This window comes from Meleagris gallopavo, chromosome 3 (assembly GCF_000146605.3).
Source record: "Meleagris gallopavo isolate NT-WF06-2002-E0010 breed Aviagen turkey brand Nicholas breeding stock chromosome 3, Turkey_5.1, whole genome shotgun sequence".
In the NCBI taxonomy this organism is placed as follows: domain Eukaryota; kingdom Metazoa; phylum Chordata; class Aves; order Galliformes; family Phasianidae; genus Meleagris; species Meleagris gallopavo.
Genome location: NC_015013.2, coordinates 911,375 through 929,886, shown reverse-complemented (window position 1 = coordinate 929,886; position 18,512 = coordinate 911,375). Strand labels below are relative to the sequence as shown.

The window sequence follows — 18,512 nt, the reverse complement described above, 5'->3', positions numbered from 1 at the left end:
TTTTTTGCTTGCTTTGATTTATTTCTTCCTGTTTGAAACCATGAAGCTGAAGAAATTCTATCCTCTGGTATGAAAATACAGAAACACTTCAAAAAAGACAAAAGGCAATAGGCACATAGTTCTGTAACTATCTGCGTACTTTTTTGGATCCTCTCTGAATGCTGCAGTTCTTGCAAGAAACATTTTTGCTGTCCCAGTGGTCAGCTGCTCCACAAGTTAAACAGAGATCAGGATCACATTCACGAACAGCTAGGTAACATGGACACTGCTTAGTGTTGCATTGTGCTTTACAACGACATCCAGGAAATCTGTTTTGGCCTACAAAGGAATAGATTAAAAAAGGCAAGTATGAAAAAGTACCAAGTAAAAATAAAACAGTATAGCTTTCAGTATATCGATATTAAAAAGTAAACAATAATAATAATTAAAAAGAAGCATAACCATTGATTTCTTTATAGGACATTATGAAAAACAAGGGGAAGTGGTTTTAAGTTGAAGGAGGAAGATTTGGGTTGGATGTCAAGGGGAAGTTCTTTGCTATGAGAGTGGTGAGGTGCTGGAACAGCTGCCCAGAGAGGCTGTGGATGCCCCGTCCATCCCTGGAGGTGTTCAAGGCCAGGTCTGGATGGGCTGCTATGAAATGGGGAGGTTGGTGGCCCTGCATGTGGCAGGGGCTGGAGATTCGTGATCCTTGAGGTCCCTTCCAAGCCAGGCCATTCTGTGATTCTGTGAATTACTATAAATTCACAGAATCATTAAGGTTGGAAGAGACCTCTAAGATCATCCAGCCTACCCCCAGTATTTCCTCACTAAGCCTTTAGTGGCCTATCTCCACATTTCTTGGGCACCTGGCAGGAGTGGTGGCTCAATCACCCGTCTGGGCAGCCCATTACAGTGCCTGACCACAATTTCAGAGGAGATTTTCCCTAATGGACCTGCATGGACCCTGCAGAGTTACTGCCAATGTCCACTGCAAGGACTGACCTGCAGCTGTGGTCAGGGATGGCTGGAAGAATACCAACAGGAAAGACTTGCATCAGGAAATGCTGATTCACAGAATTCAATCTGTCAAGCACTGACATTTTTTTAAAAGGATATGTTATTAGGCTCAGCACAGCAGAGAGGGAGTAGAAGATCTCCAAGCAATCTGCCCATTGTAGTTCTGAACTGAGAAATGCTGAGCTAGTTTTGGAGCAAAAAAAGAATTATGCTCAAAATACCTCTAGCATCAGTCCAGCTGGGAGAGATGCACAGGTGGGATGTAAGCAGGAACTCAAATAATTAAAAGGTGATGGGTCTTAAACAGAACCATCTTACACAATAAATCATCATATGGATACATATTTATGACAGCCATTAATAAGCAGAATTCTGGGAGAACTGTTAGAGATCTTTCTTCAGTAAAAGCTATTCTATGTCTGCTTGGAAAAGCATTGCTTCCATTACAGACCACACAAGCCAAGATTGTGTTTTTATTCAGTGGCAAAAATGCTGAATGAGGAGAGTTTCTCCTCTCCCTTCCTGAATTCAAGAGGCAAGCAAAAGGAAAAAAAAGATTGAGAGATGTTCTTCAAACTGACTAGCAAAGAGAGGGAAATGAAAACAACATCTACTAGTAGAGACAGAGGAGTCCCAAGACCTCCTTAACATCTCCAGTTTTACTTCACTCTTCCTCAAGTCCAATCTGCTTTTGACTTTGTTCAATGACTAATTAAGAGGGCCAACTTAACTGGAACACGTGCTTTCATTTCAACTGTTTGACACTGCTTACAGCTCTCACAAACACTGCCTGCAGGGGAGACAGAGTGCTAGCAAAGATACTGAAACAGTGAGAAAAGCTTATAGGTAAGTTTTCTACTTTTACTTACATTCTGAGCTGCACTGACAAAACTTCTCACAGAAGTTTTGAGCAATAACACAAGGGCATGAGCTGTCACAAGGCTGGCGTGGATGATCACATGGCTGATAGTTGTAAACATGATTTGATGAACCATCTGAATAAAAATTGCAACATTTTTAATAATGAAAGGTGCAAACAACGTGCAGTTCCCCTCATTGTTTAAAGCAGAAATTCCCTTGAAGTCCCCTTAACTGAGAAAGCCCAAAACCAAACAGACCCAGTTCTACCATCAGTGGTGGGAGGGGAAAGAAGGGAGGTGTGTGTTTAGAAAAAATGTAATATTAGTTAGGTGCTTGATACCACTAGTTGCTCGCTTCTTCGTGCATCTTATTCTTCCCATTACTCAGCTGCTTAAGTGTACTCAGAGCTGAACACTCTCTATTGTGGAAAACCAAAAAATGAAGCTACAATAGTGTAATTTCCTGTGTAAACATGTGCTAGAGTAACACTGTTTTTATCTAGCAAAATAAATTTGCTCAAATGCTCCAAGTCATTAAGTCATTTTTACACTTGAGGAACAAACAATCGACTTTAAAACAGACACGTGGGCAAAGTAACACCCATCCATTACAATACCAAGCTTTCCAAAGCCAATTTTCTAATCCAGACAAAGTCAACATCTTACAGGCTAGAAGGGACTGTTGGAGCAAAGTCTAGCTTTATGTGTAAAGCAGTGAAGAGAATTTGGTGCTATATAGATTATGTTTCCTGTTAATTGCACTGAGCATTTGTTGTGTTTGCAAAAATGATCCGTCAGCAACGAGAAAGGGGAAAGAATCAATTTTTTAGTGTTGTTACAAGCCCCAAACTGTTCTCAACAAATTTTTTTAAGTTTTTTCTTTTTAAAGGCAAATGCTGCTTTTTACTGCAGCTCCTAATGCTGTTTTCCATACTTTATGAGCACATGCTAAGAGAAGTTGTTAATTCAGCCTCCTTCTGAGTTACACAGACTATTTCCAAACAGTTATATAAATCAATTGATACCTTTTACCTCTACTGTATCTCTAATGAGAGCTTGCTTTATCTCTAGCTCCCTACAGAAAGTATATAATGGCCTAAAATTGAAAACGGGAAAAAAAACAACAAAACCCAAACCGAAAAAAAACAATAGTAGGATCTTAAAAGTTCAGGACATAAATTGAATGGAAAGATGCTAACCCTTTTTCAGCTGTATCTTTCTGCAATGAGCAGCCCACAACCTGCAAAAAACACAAAACAAACACAAGAAAGTTGACAGGAACTCCACTCCACCTGCAGTGGGCTGGGAAAGTCCTCTGCATCTTGTACCCATGTTTGATTTAAAATGGGCAAGTTTCTGGTAACAGAAATGTCTGCTAGACCCACAGAATTGGTTGCAGCAGAAGCACCTTGTTCCAGTTCCTTGGAGCTGACTGTACCAACACTGCAGACTAATCGTGCCCCCCGCCCCCCTCAGCATTGCACTAGTCCCAAGATTGCACAGACAAGCAGCATCTACCCAGCCCTGGGCTTAAATTCATCTGGCTTTTAAGGAAAACCTGCAAATAGGAAAGCACTGAAGCAGGCAGCAGCAGAAGGAAGTATACTGAATTGCAGAGGCACATCTGAATAGAGGAGTGAAATTCTCACAGCTGTTTTCTTCATGGGACTGGAGACTCAACCAGCAGTCTCCTCAAGATCATGGCCAGGTATCACCCTTTATCTGCTAATCTCCAACAGGATCACAGTGCTAAGCCATTTCCCTTCTGCTTCAAACTTTGTATGCCTTACATACCTCTCTTAAAGCCTTAAAACTGTCCTTCAGCATTCTCTTTCCCTGTTACATTGCCTAAGCAGTGCTTTTGCCAGTTTGCTTCGGGGCAGAGGCTAGGAAAAGGTGGAATGTATGTCTGTTGAAATATAGCATGCTTTTGCTTACCACAACATAGCTCACTGTACTTGTAAGCCATGATTACTCCTTTATTTTGGAGATTGCAAGTTTCAGGAGCAAGGAATCAAGAAAAAGTATCTGTCTGGCCTTAGGTAACAAACACATGCTAGACAGAAAGTTTCACTAGCTCTAAAGCAGAAATTGATGTTTCTTAAGGTTTGTTCAATTATATGCATTTTTGTTAGCACTTGAATTTCAGTAATACTAAAAAAAAAATCTGTAAAGAAAGTAATATTTAAAAAGTCTGTCTTCTGAATCTCCCACTGCACCACCTCAGCTTGAAATTTTTACACAGTACTTTATTTTGTAAATCCATTGTCTCAATTTCTACTTTAATTCAGTGGTGTGCTGCACCTTCCTGCCATACACAGTGGCAGACTTATCCAGGCTACTGAAGCTGTGGACAGGGCACAGGACCAAAGACCACCCACCAGAGATATGAAACACTACAAGAAGTAGATGACATTCTTATCAAGAGTGGTTTGCTCTAGAAGAGGAAAGAAAAAAAAGAAAAAAGGTGCCAGCATATATTTGTGAACATCGACTCTTCCAAAGAAGGCTCTGATATGAGTGCAATTTTGACTTAAATTAGTCTAATGCGCATCAAACTTTTTCTTTTTTTGCTGGCTGGCTTTTGGCAAATGTAGAAAACACATAGCTTTTAAACAAATCCTTCCCAAAAAGCATGATAAACCCTTCAGAGCTTTCCGTGAATACACTCCTTAAAGCATTATTCCATTAGCAATTAATATGAATATTTATTTCAAGTTAAGCACTATCTATAACAGTCAGAAAAATCGACACGATGGGAAGTTGATGCAGGAGGCGTAACGACAGAGGCACTAACACAATAGAAAGTTGTTACAAGGGAAGGAAAAGGGACTGCTCACCTGTCTCCAAAGATCTAGGCTCACAGGGGAGAAGTCCACAAAGGGGAAGGATCTCTTTCTGGAGATCCCTCCAGTGGCAGTCAGCCCTTCAGCAGGGTCTAGGAGAGGTGAGCCAGGCTCCACCCCTTCGGGTTTCACAGCTGAATTGCCTTCCCTGTACTCCCAGGGCAGACTCGTCCTTCCGCCAGGTGATCAATCAGTGGTTCAGGCCATGACTCAACAGTTCCCGTACAACTATCCTAACACCTTAGTGTAAAATGCCACCTGCTGACTAGTTGCCAGCTAGGACTTTCTGGTTTTATGGCAAAGTGGCCATCTGAATATGACAAAGATCATCGTCAACCGTAAGTTCAGAATACTAACAACCAGGATCAGTACAGAAATCAGTATGGAAGTCACAATGACAAAGGCATCATTTGCTGCTCCCCTAACAGCGACTGGTGTCAGAGATCCTGGCAAGAAATGAACAAGGCTTGCGTGCAGCGCGATCGTGACTCGAGGGAAGTGGCAGATGGCAGCACGAAGCTGCCAACACTAATTTCCAACTAGATAAGTTTGACTGGCAAAATCAAACACGACATCCATTTTCTCGTAACTCTTAAGGTCTGTCAGGAAGAGCTGTATGCTCCCCTTACTAGTCCACGAAGTTGAAGTCTAAGTATCACATCAGAAATGGACTGATGTCTTGCATCTACCCTCTAATTTGCTATCTCTATCAGAAGAGAAGATCTGATCTCATGAACTAGGAAGTCAAGGCAAGAAGATGGTTGAGAAAGAGCTTGCAACATAATGTTACAGAAAAAAAAAAAACCTGTAAACTCAGTGGCAGATTTCCAAGCAAACAGGTGGATTTGTATACATCTGGTACTGATATCTGCTTGAAAGCCAGTTTTGAAAGCAAGCATTTCCAGAAGCACTATGACAGCAGTTGTCAAAAATATTCACGTTCTTCTCTGCTGCCATACATCTTTGTACCATAAACATACAGAATTGTATAAAGCTGCTTAGGCACATGCAGCAGTCTGGGGGAAGGTAGGGAAAGCAGGATGAAAGAGGAGAAAAGTGGAGAAAAAGTACTTTCAAATAAAGCTTACTAAGTAAACTCACATCTGAATAGAGGATGAGAGAGGAGAGGGAGAGAAAAAAAAAATCAAGCAGCAGCATTATATGACACTACAATCAGATTCTTATCAACCCATGGGAAAAAGTGCCAATTAGTTAAAGCAAGCATGTAAGTCAGCTCCTAGCCAAGGAAGAACAAATACATAAGAGAATGAACAAAGTACCCTTCTTTCAGCACATAACCATGCTTTCTGCATTTTTTGTTCTCTTAGGCTTTTCTATTGTCTATTTCCTATGCAAAATACTTATTAGTCCAGCCAAGGAAAGTTAACACAAACTCCATCTCTAGAAACCACTTTATAAAAAGCTTTTTTCTGGTTCTTGATCAGTCTTACTCCAGCTATCTAACTAAAAAGACACTGGATGGAGGGAGAGAGTATTATTTACTATCCACGACGGGTGCAGTCACACCAACTAGTTGTTCAGTATACCTATATGGGTAGAAGATGGCATGGGAGACGTGTCATTCAGCTAACAGTAGCAGTTTCACTCGCAAGGTTAGAATTTTCACTTTAATGATACTATATGCATGCTGAAGTCAAGTCTTAAGAGAATCAGCTGTCAAATCAGAGAGAAAAGGCCATTAACTAAGCCATCTGCAACTGCTTTTCTCCTCGGTGAATGCTGCCTTTCCTCAAAGGCTATGCACCTCATGAGCACAGGTAAAAGCACAGATCAGACTCTTGCAACGGTGAAGAGCAAAGGACAGGACACTGGTCCTCCCAGAACTGGATTTACTCCAGGACTGGATAAACTCAAACAGAACAAGCAGCAGAAAGACTCGCAGGTGGTTTTCCCAGTCATCCCAGCTGTGTGACATGTTCACACCGTGCTCAGATTATGCTCCTGTGTACATGGACTGAACGCTTTTCCTTTCTGAAAGGCTGCTGGGCACTGAACAGATATTACTTGATTGCCACATTCTATGAAACTAAAGGAAAAAAGTTTTTTTTTTTACCTTTCAGTGAAGGAAGAGGAAAAAAATTGAAAGGCATTTCAAAATCAAATTACTGTCACACAAGACCTGTTTGTTGCAGCTAGTAGGAATAAAATATCAAGAAACTCCACACGCTGGCACATGACCTCTTATTTTATACAAAAGACTCAAAACTCCTCCAAAAACAATGTCACTGTGCTACCTGTACAATCAATTTCAGCTTCAAAGAGCACTTGAGCCTTTTAGTTGCACTTTAGAAACAGATATAGTGGCATTATTTTCATAGCAATTTGCAAGAACCTGAAAGTAAGCTAATTCCCAGCTGCATATTCTGAGCTTGCACTGTAGCTATTAACTCCAGATTTAAAAAACCAAGCCCAGCAAATGCCCCCAAACTTGAAAAATGTGCCATATTAAATCAGTAAGTTTTGCTCAGAACAGACGATTCCTTCCAGATGCTCAGTAGATTTTTTTTCTTAGCTTACATCAGCTGTTTCTGCACTACAAAACAGAAACATTCTACTCCACCATCAGTTTTTAAATCAACATTAGGAATTTCACTAAGGCTGGAAATAATAAAGATACCTAGAATTACTGGAAGAACAGGAAGAATGAGCAAGGGGAAGGTAAGAAAGATGAAGGGGAAAATAAGAAACATTGAAAAAAAGCATACTTATTCCTTGTAAAAATAAAAAGTTCTTGCTAACTTTCAGTCAGTTATTTATTTATCTCCTATTTTCTTATCCCTAGAATAAAAATGATCATAACCCTGAGTTTTGTTTTTTGAACCTCAGCATTCCCAAAGAAAATTACATTTCACTGACAGTAGGTAGTAAGTTTAAAGTTTCAACAGGAATTGTTTTAGAAGGTCTTTCTGGCTCAACATACAGCTTTATTTTGTACTTAATTGAAGCTTATTATTAAAAGTGAAGCTGCACTTAAGAGTCTATTAACCTATTTCTTCAATTGAAGCTGTAGTTGATAATGCAGCTCATTGTAACAAGGGAATTCCTGCTGTGTCCCTCAAAAAGCTATCCTACAGTTAATTTTTTTTCTTAATGATCATCTGAATCTTTTGATTCAATACATTTCAACATAAAAAACATAGGTTTAATTTGAAAAATAATATGTCATTATTTAATACCGGTATAATGCTTGTAAATTTAATATTTATTCCTTCAAAATCCATTGACATTTCTTGAATATTGTAACCAGCCATATAGAAGAGTATTTCCAAACTACACTTTGATTATTTGCAGCATAAACCTTCAAGAATCTGTCTGTTTAGGATGCTAAAAAAGGGGGAGGAGGGAAGGCAAGTGTAACATTTCCCATCCCCATGTGGTAGTGCTTTTGTCTGGGGAAAAAAGAAAAAAAAAAAAGTGTTTTATTGCAGCAAATTTTGTTTTTGAAAAGAAAAGGAAGGATATGGATGACTATTTCTTCAAAATAGCTTCTGTTCAGATCTCCTCTATCTCCAGTTTTCTGTTATGCAAAGGGCATTTAGTAACAGATTTACCTGTGTTTCCTTTTCTTCTTTCTGGGAGGAGTGTCAACATCTTCAGCAGGGACCGGAGCAATAATACTAGATTCTTTTACTCTAAACTCATACACCTAACAAGAGATACCAGAATACATCCATGATAAATCTCTCACTAGTAGAAAGTTGCTCATTTTCTACAGTATTACTATTTCCTCCAATCAACATCTTAAACATACAGAAAATATGGATCTGTAAGGTTGATGATTTTTGTCATTGTGGAATAGATACTCTACCTATAAGTAAGCCTCTTGAAAGTTTTACATCTGTTTTTAAATTAAATTAACTTCTGTACAATTGTAGCATGAATTCTGGATCATCACCTTCTTGGGAAAACCAAAGAAATTACTTTTCTATTTCAGTAATTAATACTATTAATTAATAATTAATACTACCGTAATACTACTGTACTTCAGGTTTCAAAAGTAAAACACTATCATCCTCAGTAATCACTTCCCTCCTTACCTGTCTGCATGTTTTGGTCCCAATTAGTCTGGCGATTGCACAGAAGTTGTCATAATAAGTGCCAATAAGAACTCTAAACATTGAGGCTTCTGCACCACTCCACTCCACGTTCTCTGGAGGCTCAATATTTGGCTTCATCTTTATTGGTGTCTGACACCTAGAATTTGCTTCTGTAATAAAGAATCATTTAAAGTATGAATCAACATAAGGTTATATTTCAGGGAGTTTCTATAGCCTTTAAAAACATCATATAACCTACCTATGTAACTGCAGTTAAAGAGTAGCCCAGAGTTCTGTTGGCTTTATTTATTTAAGCACTACAACAAAACAGCAGCTTTCACCCAGCTCTTGAAGTCCAGAACTAGGTAACACTGGCTGTTAAACTTACAGATCTAATTTCTAAACTAAGTTAATCTGGACATTTTGTTACAGAGATCTGTGAAACTCGTCGTTACTCTGCCTTTTCACTGATTTCCAAATGTTTCAAACACCTTGTTTCTAAAATTGCTTTGCAGGAGGTGGATTCACCCTGTCGAGCTAAGCATAATTTTTGACTAGCCTTACCAGAGGAACTGGATGTTTCATCTTTCTTTTCTTCTTCCTCTTTATCATTGTTTTCTCCTCCAGTTTCCGTTCCAGCTTCTCTGTCACTGTCTGTGTCTTTTGATTCCAACACATTTATTGTTGGTGTGCTAGGTCTGCTGGTGTTGTTTGGAAGTCTTCCCCTCCGGCGGCCACCTGGGCGCTTTGGTGGTGTCTTTATACGCTCAGCAGTCAGGGCAGCTGCAAACTCCTTTGCACCTTCCTAAAAACAACACACTGATTTTCATTAGAAGTTTAGGAGCGTTTCCACCTGTTGCCTGAGGTATGGGATACCTGCATATTATTCTATAAATTTAATCATGTATGCAAATCCCAGCTAATTTACCCATAACATTGATGCCATTTAAGGTCTCTCCACATTCAAGTTAACATCAGAAGCATTCATGTTCATGATAGTAATGATAAATCTACATTTACCAAGTATTTATTCCAGCTCCATTTTCACTTTCACTGCAAAGTAAAAAGTAATTTGTTCAGTAGTAAGTTCTCACCTTCCTAGGTGACAGAAGTAGTGTGAATGTTCCACAGAGTCTCTCCAAAACACAAGAACTCTTTTTGCACATGGCATCTAAACAATAAGCATTCTGCATTTTCAAAAGACCACCAGTATGGTCATTTGTTTTGCAGTGAAAAGAGTATGATAAGATATAGCAAGTTTTTACATTAGAAGATTAGACATGTAGTTTCATTTAGGGGAAGTATGAGTTTTTTTGTTTGTTTTTAAACCGTTTCCCCTTGTCAGTTTAAATCATGTGCTCCTTAAAAGACAGATTCTGGCAATAACCCTTCTTCAGCAAACTAAGTCTGTCCAATTTTCAGTTGATAGGCAACTTATGAGAGAGTTAAGTCTGCAAAACCCAATTCTTTGACTAGATTGGACACAAGGGCAGCAACACACTATTAGTAGGGAATGATCCTACCTCCTTACAAGTATATCAGGCTACATCTAACAGAGTTGAAAGTTATTCCTACTCAAACATCCATTTTGTGACTAACACTTTTTTCACAAAAACTGAAGATGACACATCTGACTGCAAGCAGCCTACAGGTACAAGCATGTTCACATACACAGCACATCCTAACACACACATGCAGCTTGGTGTACTTACAAGAAATTGTGCTTTGGGAAACTCTTTCAGTTCATTTGAAATTATCTTACCAGATGCTGATAACAGTGCGGTCCACAGGGCTTATTATCTAATGCTGTTTCTGTATTCTTTCTTTTGTAAGTATTTGGAGTTGCATGGAATGCTGTTGAATCAAGAAAATAACATTTGCAAGTCTTAAAAGTTAAAAAATACATTAGATATCTAACCTCAAACAGCATTAAAAACACAAGATTTACCAAGACTTACCAATGGAAAAAGCCTCAAGATACTTGCCACCTACTGACATTTGACTTACAAACAGAACAAACTTGATTACCATCACCAAGATAAACAGAACTATTCAGAGCTTCTCCTATGAATGATCATCTCTCAAGCTGTAAGCATCCCATGTTCAATTTTTACCTTTTTTTACATAGAAGTGTCCAGAGCTGTTAACTTTAACAAAGCAAATAACCCAGTTTTCATTTTAGTTACTGGGAAGGCATCACGATCATTTTTACTATATTAGTTATCAGCACCAAAACTAAGCTCTCTCCAAGTTGCAGGCTTAAATGCTCATGTATACTGATGGAATCCGTAAAGCACTCAAGCTGCAGTGACTTAGAATGATGCAGATCTGGGTACATTACAAATGCAATGTTACTACTTTTACAGAGTGGCTAAGCTCCCCAGCCATATTTTTGCCAGAGCTTGTTTTACCAGATCTTCTATCATATGGTACTTGCCTCTCAACAGAGCATTTTCACTGGAAGCATTAGGAACTCCCTAAAATCCCCCACTGAACTAAAACCAGGAAATCTACAGCTAGAGTCACATAGGAACTGGCACACTCAAGTTCCCAAATTATATTATGAGATTTCAAAAATAATATCATTAGTTTTCCACAATTCTATATATATTTTTAAGTCTTCCAATAAATACTTCTCCCCCATAAATGTAGTAACAGCAGCACATACAAGAAAAAGTGGTCAGTGTACTGAAGCTTAATTAAAAAAAAACCACCACAAGACTCAGCACTAGCTGTCCTCTAACACTCCATGAAGGCCTAAGAGACTCCTGTCAGAAATTAAAAATGTTAGTTTTTAACACAGTTACAGTTAAGTTATAGTAATGTTTTTCATCACTCAGTGAAGTACCATGGAGGAACAAATCTCTTCCCTCTCAACCCATACAAATCCATCCTCTTCTGTATTAACAGAACTCACATCTTTCTCTTTCAGTACCACCACCATAGCTTTTCCTACTTATTTCTAGATTCTGCATGAGGTTTCTTGCTATAATAATCCACCACTGTGCCTTCAAGACTGAACTTTCTCAGTAGTTATTCCCTTTTCAAGCAATATCTGCCAGGCAATTGATTTACAACATAGCTCTTCTAGCACTTGATAGTTTTCACACTGCCTTGACACAATGCTCCACAGTGAATGGAGAAATTCACTGTGGAACACCATCCTACTGAAAACACCACTTTTCCTTCTTTCAGCTAAAGCCTGAGAGTATCTGAAGAGATTAAAATCTAGTCCTTTTTAAGCTCAAGGCAAAGCTTAAAACGATTACATTGGGCATACAACACTTTGGAAAGAATACTGACTTGTTTAAAGGATTTAAAAACGACCAGCAACAAGAATGTAGGCAGTCTTTTATCATAAACAGTTTGCCATCTGAAGGTTATGAATAACAGAAAAGGAAAACACAACGCTTTCCATTTAAATGATGCTACTAGTGTACAAACTGATGGCCTAAAGTTGACTACAGACATTACTCCAGATTTACTGTTGGCCGGTTCTAGCATTTAAGAATATGTCAAAACGAAAAATGCTATTAACACATCCTTAGACATCCTAAAAGATGTCTCTCAGAGTTGGTGCCTATAAAACCATGAACTGGTAACACCAGACTCCCCATAGTAACTGGTACTAAAATGTGACCCATGAATCACAAAGGGCCCCTGGATCTGGTCTCTTCCAGCTATCTGGTCTAAACCAGACCAAACAGAGCCACCTACAGCAGTCTGCCCATAACCACATCAAGATGACTTTTTGAAGCTCTCCAAAGGGAGAAACCAAAATCTCTCTGTGGCAGTGCTCAGTCACTCAGACAGTACAGGACTGCTTTCCAAAGTTCAGGAGAAACCTGAAGTTTGTTTCTCCTTACCCCATCACTGGGTAACAAGAGAAAGAGCCTGGCTTCATCTTTTCTGCATTCCATATTTCAGTTCTTCCCTTGAGCCTTCTGTTCCAGAAAAAATACTCCCAGTTCTCTTAGCTTTTTCTTGAAAGAAAGATACTCCAGTCCCTTCATCACCTTAATGGCTCTTAACTAATATCTCTCAAGTATTTCCATTCATCTCTTGTACCACGAGCCCAGAAGTGCATTTCAAGGTAGGGGGAGAGAAGGACCACTTTCCTCAATCTACCAGCAATATTTTGCCTAAAGCAGCCCAGGACACCGTGGGCTTTCCTTGTAGCAAAGGCACGTTGCTGACTCATGCTTAACTTCATGTCCACCATATCTCCCAGGGCCTTTTCTATGAAGCTTCTGTCTAGCTGTGTGACTATCAGCATGTCCTAATGCCTAGGGTTACATCACTTCTTCCCACGTTTAAGACTTCGCCCTTTTTGATGAACTGCATGAGATCCCTGTTGGCACACCTCTCCAGCTCACAATTACTCTCTGGCCAGCTGCATGATTCAGCCACTTCCCCAACTGTCAACCGTGAAGGTGCATTCTTCTCCACCATCCAGATCCCCAAATGATCCCCAGATCTCCTGTGGGGCATCCACAAAGATGCCCCACAGGACAGGGCCCAGCATTCACTCCAACATATTCTGCTCATTACTGGCCTCCAACTAGACTTCTCATCACTGACTTCCAGATCCAGTTACCCACCATTTTCAAGCGACCTCACAATCTGCTCATCCAGCCAACACTTCAACAGCTGCTCTATGGGAATCTTATGGGGGACATTGTTAAAGACCTTGCTGAAGTCCAGATGGACAATACCTACTGCTCTTCCTTAATCTACCAGGCCAGTCATTTTACTAAATAAACTCATCAGGTTGGTTAAGCACAACTTTCCCTTGATGAATCCTTATGGAGAACTCCTGACTTTGTGTGCCTTAAAAATGCCTACCAGGGTTAGTTGTTCTGTCTTCCCAGACATCAAGGTAAGGGTGGCCTGGGTCACTTTTCTCATCCTCCTTCCTGCACTTCTTGAGGATAGAAGTGACATTTGCTTTTCTGTACTCTCCAGGCACTTCTACAGATGGCCACAATTGATCAAATACTAAGTGGCATCACAATCATATTTGCCAACTCCCTCAGCACTTGCATCCCTGCAGGGCCAATGGACTTATGGATGTATATTCGTTCAACTCTTCTTCTAAAAAGTTTAAAAAATAATTAGAAAAGGTAAATCTACATAAAGATATATCTACGTAAACAGTACAAAACTATTCCAAGTTATAAAAAATAGTGAGAAAATGACCAAAAAACTCCAACACTATTGCAGAAAGCCTTCCATTCTTGTCTTAAAAATGTTTTTGAAATAGGTAAACTAGACTGACATTTAAACTCCCTGTTAAACTACTGACACCACCAAAAGCTCCAGACTAACGGACAGGCCAAGAGGTAGCACACAGCTTCACTTCCCTGTCCTACAGACCAAGTTCCACACAAAGCACTTCTTAAAATGAGTCACCCGGGTAACCAGGACACTTTAAAACAATACCTACAGCTTAACACAACACACAATGTTGAAGATGGCTGGACAAAGAGCTTCTCAGCATGTAGTTTCAAAGCAAGACCTGCCAATGGAATACAGGGTGAAAGTGAAACTAACTGACCCAACTCCAAAAGCCACAAACACTGGTGAAACTAGAAATTTCTCTCTCCCTCCCATCTGAGAATAACTCCAGTTCCTCTTTAGACCAAAAGGCAAATAAGGGATACCGAAAAGAAGCAGCTCTGTGCAAAGCCTTCAGCAGGAAGTACAAATGCAGGCAGAATGCATGTGTGCTAGACGAGGAGCTGCTGACAAAGCACAAAGATTTCCAGATAAACGTGTACATATACTCAGTCTAATATACACAGGAGCAGTTGAGTCAATTGAGAAAATTAATTTTGAATAGAGGGCATTGCATTATTCAACTAGAAGTCCAAACCACTTCATCTTTGACTGTTAGGTTTCCCTTCACGCTTGACTCCACTTTCAGAGTCTCACATAGCAGTACAGAATCTTATTCTTAACTGTTTGCAAAAGAAAACTTGTGTAATTGCTGAAGTTCTCATTAAATTCCCCAGAAGAATGGGGCAACATGGAAGGAATACAGTGGAAAGGGTATCACAGTTGCTAAAATTCAAATATCTGAAACTATTCTTCAAATCATCAGGTAGATGAAACATGGCTAGAAAGTAACCTAAGAGAATTGAAGATAAGACTTCATGGATATTCATTCTCCGTCATGGAAGATGAAGAAAGTCTACTGAACAACAAATTTTTTTTGGAGAAATACATTCAGTTCTCAGTTTCTCCACAAAAGCTGCAAAAGTATAACTATTGTGGAGGGAAAAAAAAAAAAGCAGAGAAAAACATCTAAGAGCATTGCTGAATGCAAAAAGGATAACAAACCACCTTAACAGGTACATTCAGTGTTCTAAGAGATAGTTTCCACCATAAAGTAACATCAGCCTGGACAGAACTCTTTTGTAAACTTCAGTCATATTACTGTTATTACTTTTCCTCTTTCTTTCTGTACTGCATCTCATGGCTCTTTCAAGTTTTCCAGCTTGCAAAAAGAAAGACACAGAAGCACAGTACAATAGTACTTACGATGTAAGAAGCAATCGTATTTAAAACAGCGCCTACAGAAGAGTGTATGAAAAGAATGTAGGCTTTGCTCCCTCTGAACAGACTTCGCGTTTGGTCCATCTATGTTTGGTGTGCATTCAGGAGGAAGAGCTCCTGGAAGCTGCTGTTCAGTGAGTTCTTTGTATCTTGAGAGAAAGAAGTACAAGGTTTCTATTCAGTATAATAAAAGCCGCAGTAACACTGTGTTTTTAGAAACAATTTTTTAAAGATTGTAGGAAAGGTAATTGTCTGTTCATCAGCAAATAGTGTGACAAGTAATTAATTCTATACTCATTAATATAAAATCGTTAGGAAGGCATGCATTTACTTTCTTGAACATCACCGTCTCATATATACTACTCACTAACAAATGACATTATTAATCACATGCAAGCACTCACTCTTCATTAGTTTGAAAGACTAATGAACGTGTCTTCACTGTTTCACTCAACTAGAGAGAACATCTGCAAGTGGTATTCAGAGGGAGTGAGAAGTTATACAATCACTACAGAAGATAGATGCTTCCTAAGATGATGGGAGAAGATTCCTTACCAACAAGTATTTAATGAAGTCATGGAATCTTTGTTTCATATTGCAAACTAGTAATATATGAAATACCCTTACTTCTCTTTCAATTCTTCTGCTGTACCCTTATCTGGAAACATTGAGGAAATGGCTTCAAATATCTTGTCAGATGGAAACCTCCGAGGTGGGTGGCTTTCTTTCTCTGTCAAAGCAGGAAAACATGTGGAAAACAAAACAAAAGAAATTATTTTTTCTGCTCCTTTGCTACCTCAAAGAGGCATTCAGAAAAAGAGGGACTTCGCCAAAATCCTAATAAAAGAAACAAAAGTTTATTTCTAAGTTACCAAGAATTTAAAGTAAATTCCTTAAAGTGATCTTCCCTGCTGACAGAACTGCACTAATAAAATTTGGAGAAACCATTATTTCACCAACAGATGGAGATGGCAATTCAGAACTCTGCCTGCTTAAGAATAGTACGAGTCAATTTTCTGAGGAGTACTAAATTATTTATTAAGACTTTGATATATATATATATATTTAGATCCCCAACTGATTTGTGAGCATTTGAATGTCTCAAGTCACAGAGAAAGAAAACTGGCAAAAGCATTTTTGTAGTATTCTCTGTACAATTCTTGAACTAAATGGCAAAAGACATGATGAAGAAAATAATGTTACTTCAGATCTGAAAACCATTAAGTAGAATGATTGGAACAAATTTATCAAGTGTTTAAAGAAAAGAGTTTTTTGGTCCTATTTTTGAAGTCTGCAGACAGACATACCCATCCTGTTACCTTCCCGATCTTTTTGCTTGTCATCTCTTTCATCAGGATTGTCATCTCCATCATCATCTTCATCATCACTATATTGACCAAGTGCATTGACCAGCTCAACAAATATTTCATCATTGATAAATCCACATTCTGAAATTCAGCAAAATTGGGAGTGAACAAAAAAATCACATCGTGCACATGAAGTATTTTTAATCCTCTCTACACTTGGGTTATGGTAAAACCTCTAATTTATGAAAAACAATTTTGTGTTTTTTCTACTTTGTCTCACTGTATGAACAAAGAAGAGTTAAAAGCACTCGGCATTTATTTTTTGAAGTGACAACTAGGAAGAAGAGAAGAAAAATTTGTAAAGTTTTCTTAAATAAAAGAGTAGGCTTACTAACTAGATTGCTTACGAAGTTTTATACCAGAAGTCTAATTCCTGTAGGTTAGGTTAAGCTAGTTGGGCAATGCATGCAAACAGACTATGAAGCTATCCTTACTAGAGAACCCCCAAAGATATTTTTGGTTGGTAGTTCCACGGCATCCACTTCCCCCATTAAAGATTCCACAAACAAACAAACAAACAACCACAACCTCAGACAGAAACAAAACAAAATCATGAGAAAAGTGAAGGATACAACACTGTGTATCTGCTTATTAGCTCAGAAAATCACAGGCCAGTACAGACGGACAAAAACGTAATCATGAAGAGAGGGAAAAACTGTGCTTAGTGATGTTACTTTTCAAAAAGAAACTGAGCCATGTGGGAGCTGTACTCTTTATCATTGTCCTTTAGAACTTGAACAGAAGGTATATGTAAGTAGGAAGCTAATGGATTTATTCCTATGTAAACAATGGAAACAGGCACCTACATCACCTGGATGTTTTAAACAGAACCCTCAATGTGTACACACAGGCTAGTATGAATTTTCTTATCAGCAGTACAATTACAGAAATATTTTATAATTCTGGTTCCTATATGAGAGTGTCTCTGGATTACACATTTCCATGGCATTTAAGTTCTTTGTGTGTGGCTATAAAGAAAAAAACAAACAAAAAAAACAAACAAAAAACAAACAAAAAACAAACAACTATCAGGAAAATGAAAAGCGTTCTTTCAACTTTTGAGATACAAAGTATCCCTAATAACAGTAAGTTCTAATTTCATGATGACAAATAAGACAGTCAAAAAAGATTTTAAAGATAGACTCATTTGATGAAATGGTGAAATTAGTAACAGGACACATTTACTAGTAATTTCAACATGCTGACCTAATCAGTTCTCTGACAAGACAACCAACCGTCAGCAAATTCATAAAAATATCCCAAGGCAAAAACTTATTATGTTCTTCAAGAAGTATGAAGACACCAGCTATCCAAATGCCTGATGTAAACCAACAAGACTGGTATATCATCAAATATTTCCTACTGAGTTGCAAGCTTAACTTTCATAAGCGATGAAAAACGTTTAGCCTTGTGCGAATCGTTCTGAGTGGATGTAGAGTTGGCAGATCCACTGATTCAAGGAAAAACAACACCTGTGAATACATATGCATACAGTGCACAGCCAGGACAGTTTTGTTCAATCTGATTTACAGAACTGATGTTTTTAAAGCAGCAAGTAATTTGTGATAACCAATGAAAGTAGTAGTACATAGTAGTACACAGTAAATAACGAGAGAAGAAAACAAAAATGGTTTTTCTACTGAATTGCATTTGTAAATGTTGTCATAATCAGTTTTGCACGCTTCTCCTGCCAATTTCTGCAAGGTAGGGCATATATCAGAACATTATACTGTTGCATTTCAAAGCCTTGAACACTGAAGACCAGAAAATTCTCCATGTTAAACGCAGGAATTATGAAGAAATTTTTTAAGGCCTTGGGGGAAA

General features: G+C 38.6%; 1 protein-coding gene across 5 annotated transcripts in view; it reads right to left on the bottom strand.

Annotated features, from left to right (window-relative positions):
• The window catches only part of EZH2 (enhancer of zeste 2 polycomb repressive complex 2 subunit), a 44,488-nt gene that overhangs the window by 3,566 nt on the left and 22,410 nt on the right, over window positions 1–18,512 (bottom strand). For 3 of the 5 annotated variants that reach the window (XM_010708236.3, XM_010708233.3, XM_010708235.3), the window contains 10 exons: window positions 16,629–16,769; window positions 15,949–16,051; window positions 15,307–15,470; window positions 10,526–10,617; window positions 9,328–9,568; window positions 8,764–8,933; window positions 8,278–8,372; window positions 3,059–3,099; window positions 1,869–1,994; window positions 140–318 (listed from right to left, as the gene is read on the bottom strand). In XM_010708236.3, coding sequence (XP_010706538.1) covers window positions 140–318; window positions 1,869–1,994; window positions 3,059–3,099; window positions 8,278–8,372; window positions 8,764–8,933; window positions 9,328–9,568; window positions 10,526–10,617; window positions 15,307–15,470; window positions 15,949–16,051; window positions 16,629–16,769 — 1,352 coding nt within the window. The remainder of the gene's footprint in view (window positions 1–139; window positions 319–1,868; window positions 1,995–3,058; window positions 3,100–8,277; window positions 8,373–8,763; window positions 8,934–9,327; window positions 9,569–10,525; window positions 10,618–15,306; window positions 15,471–15,948; window positions 16,052–16,628; window positions 16,770–18,512) is intronic. The other 2 variants (XM_010708237.3, XM_010708234.3) reach the window with 1 other exon arrangement.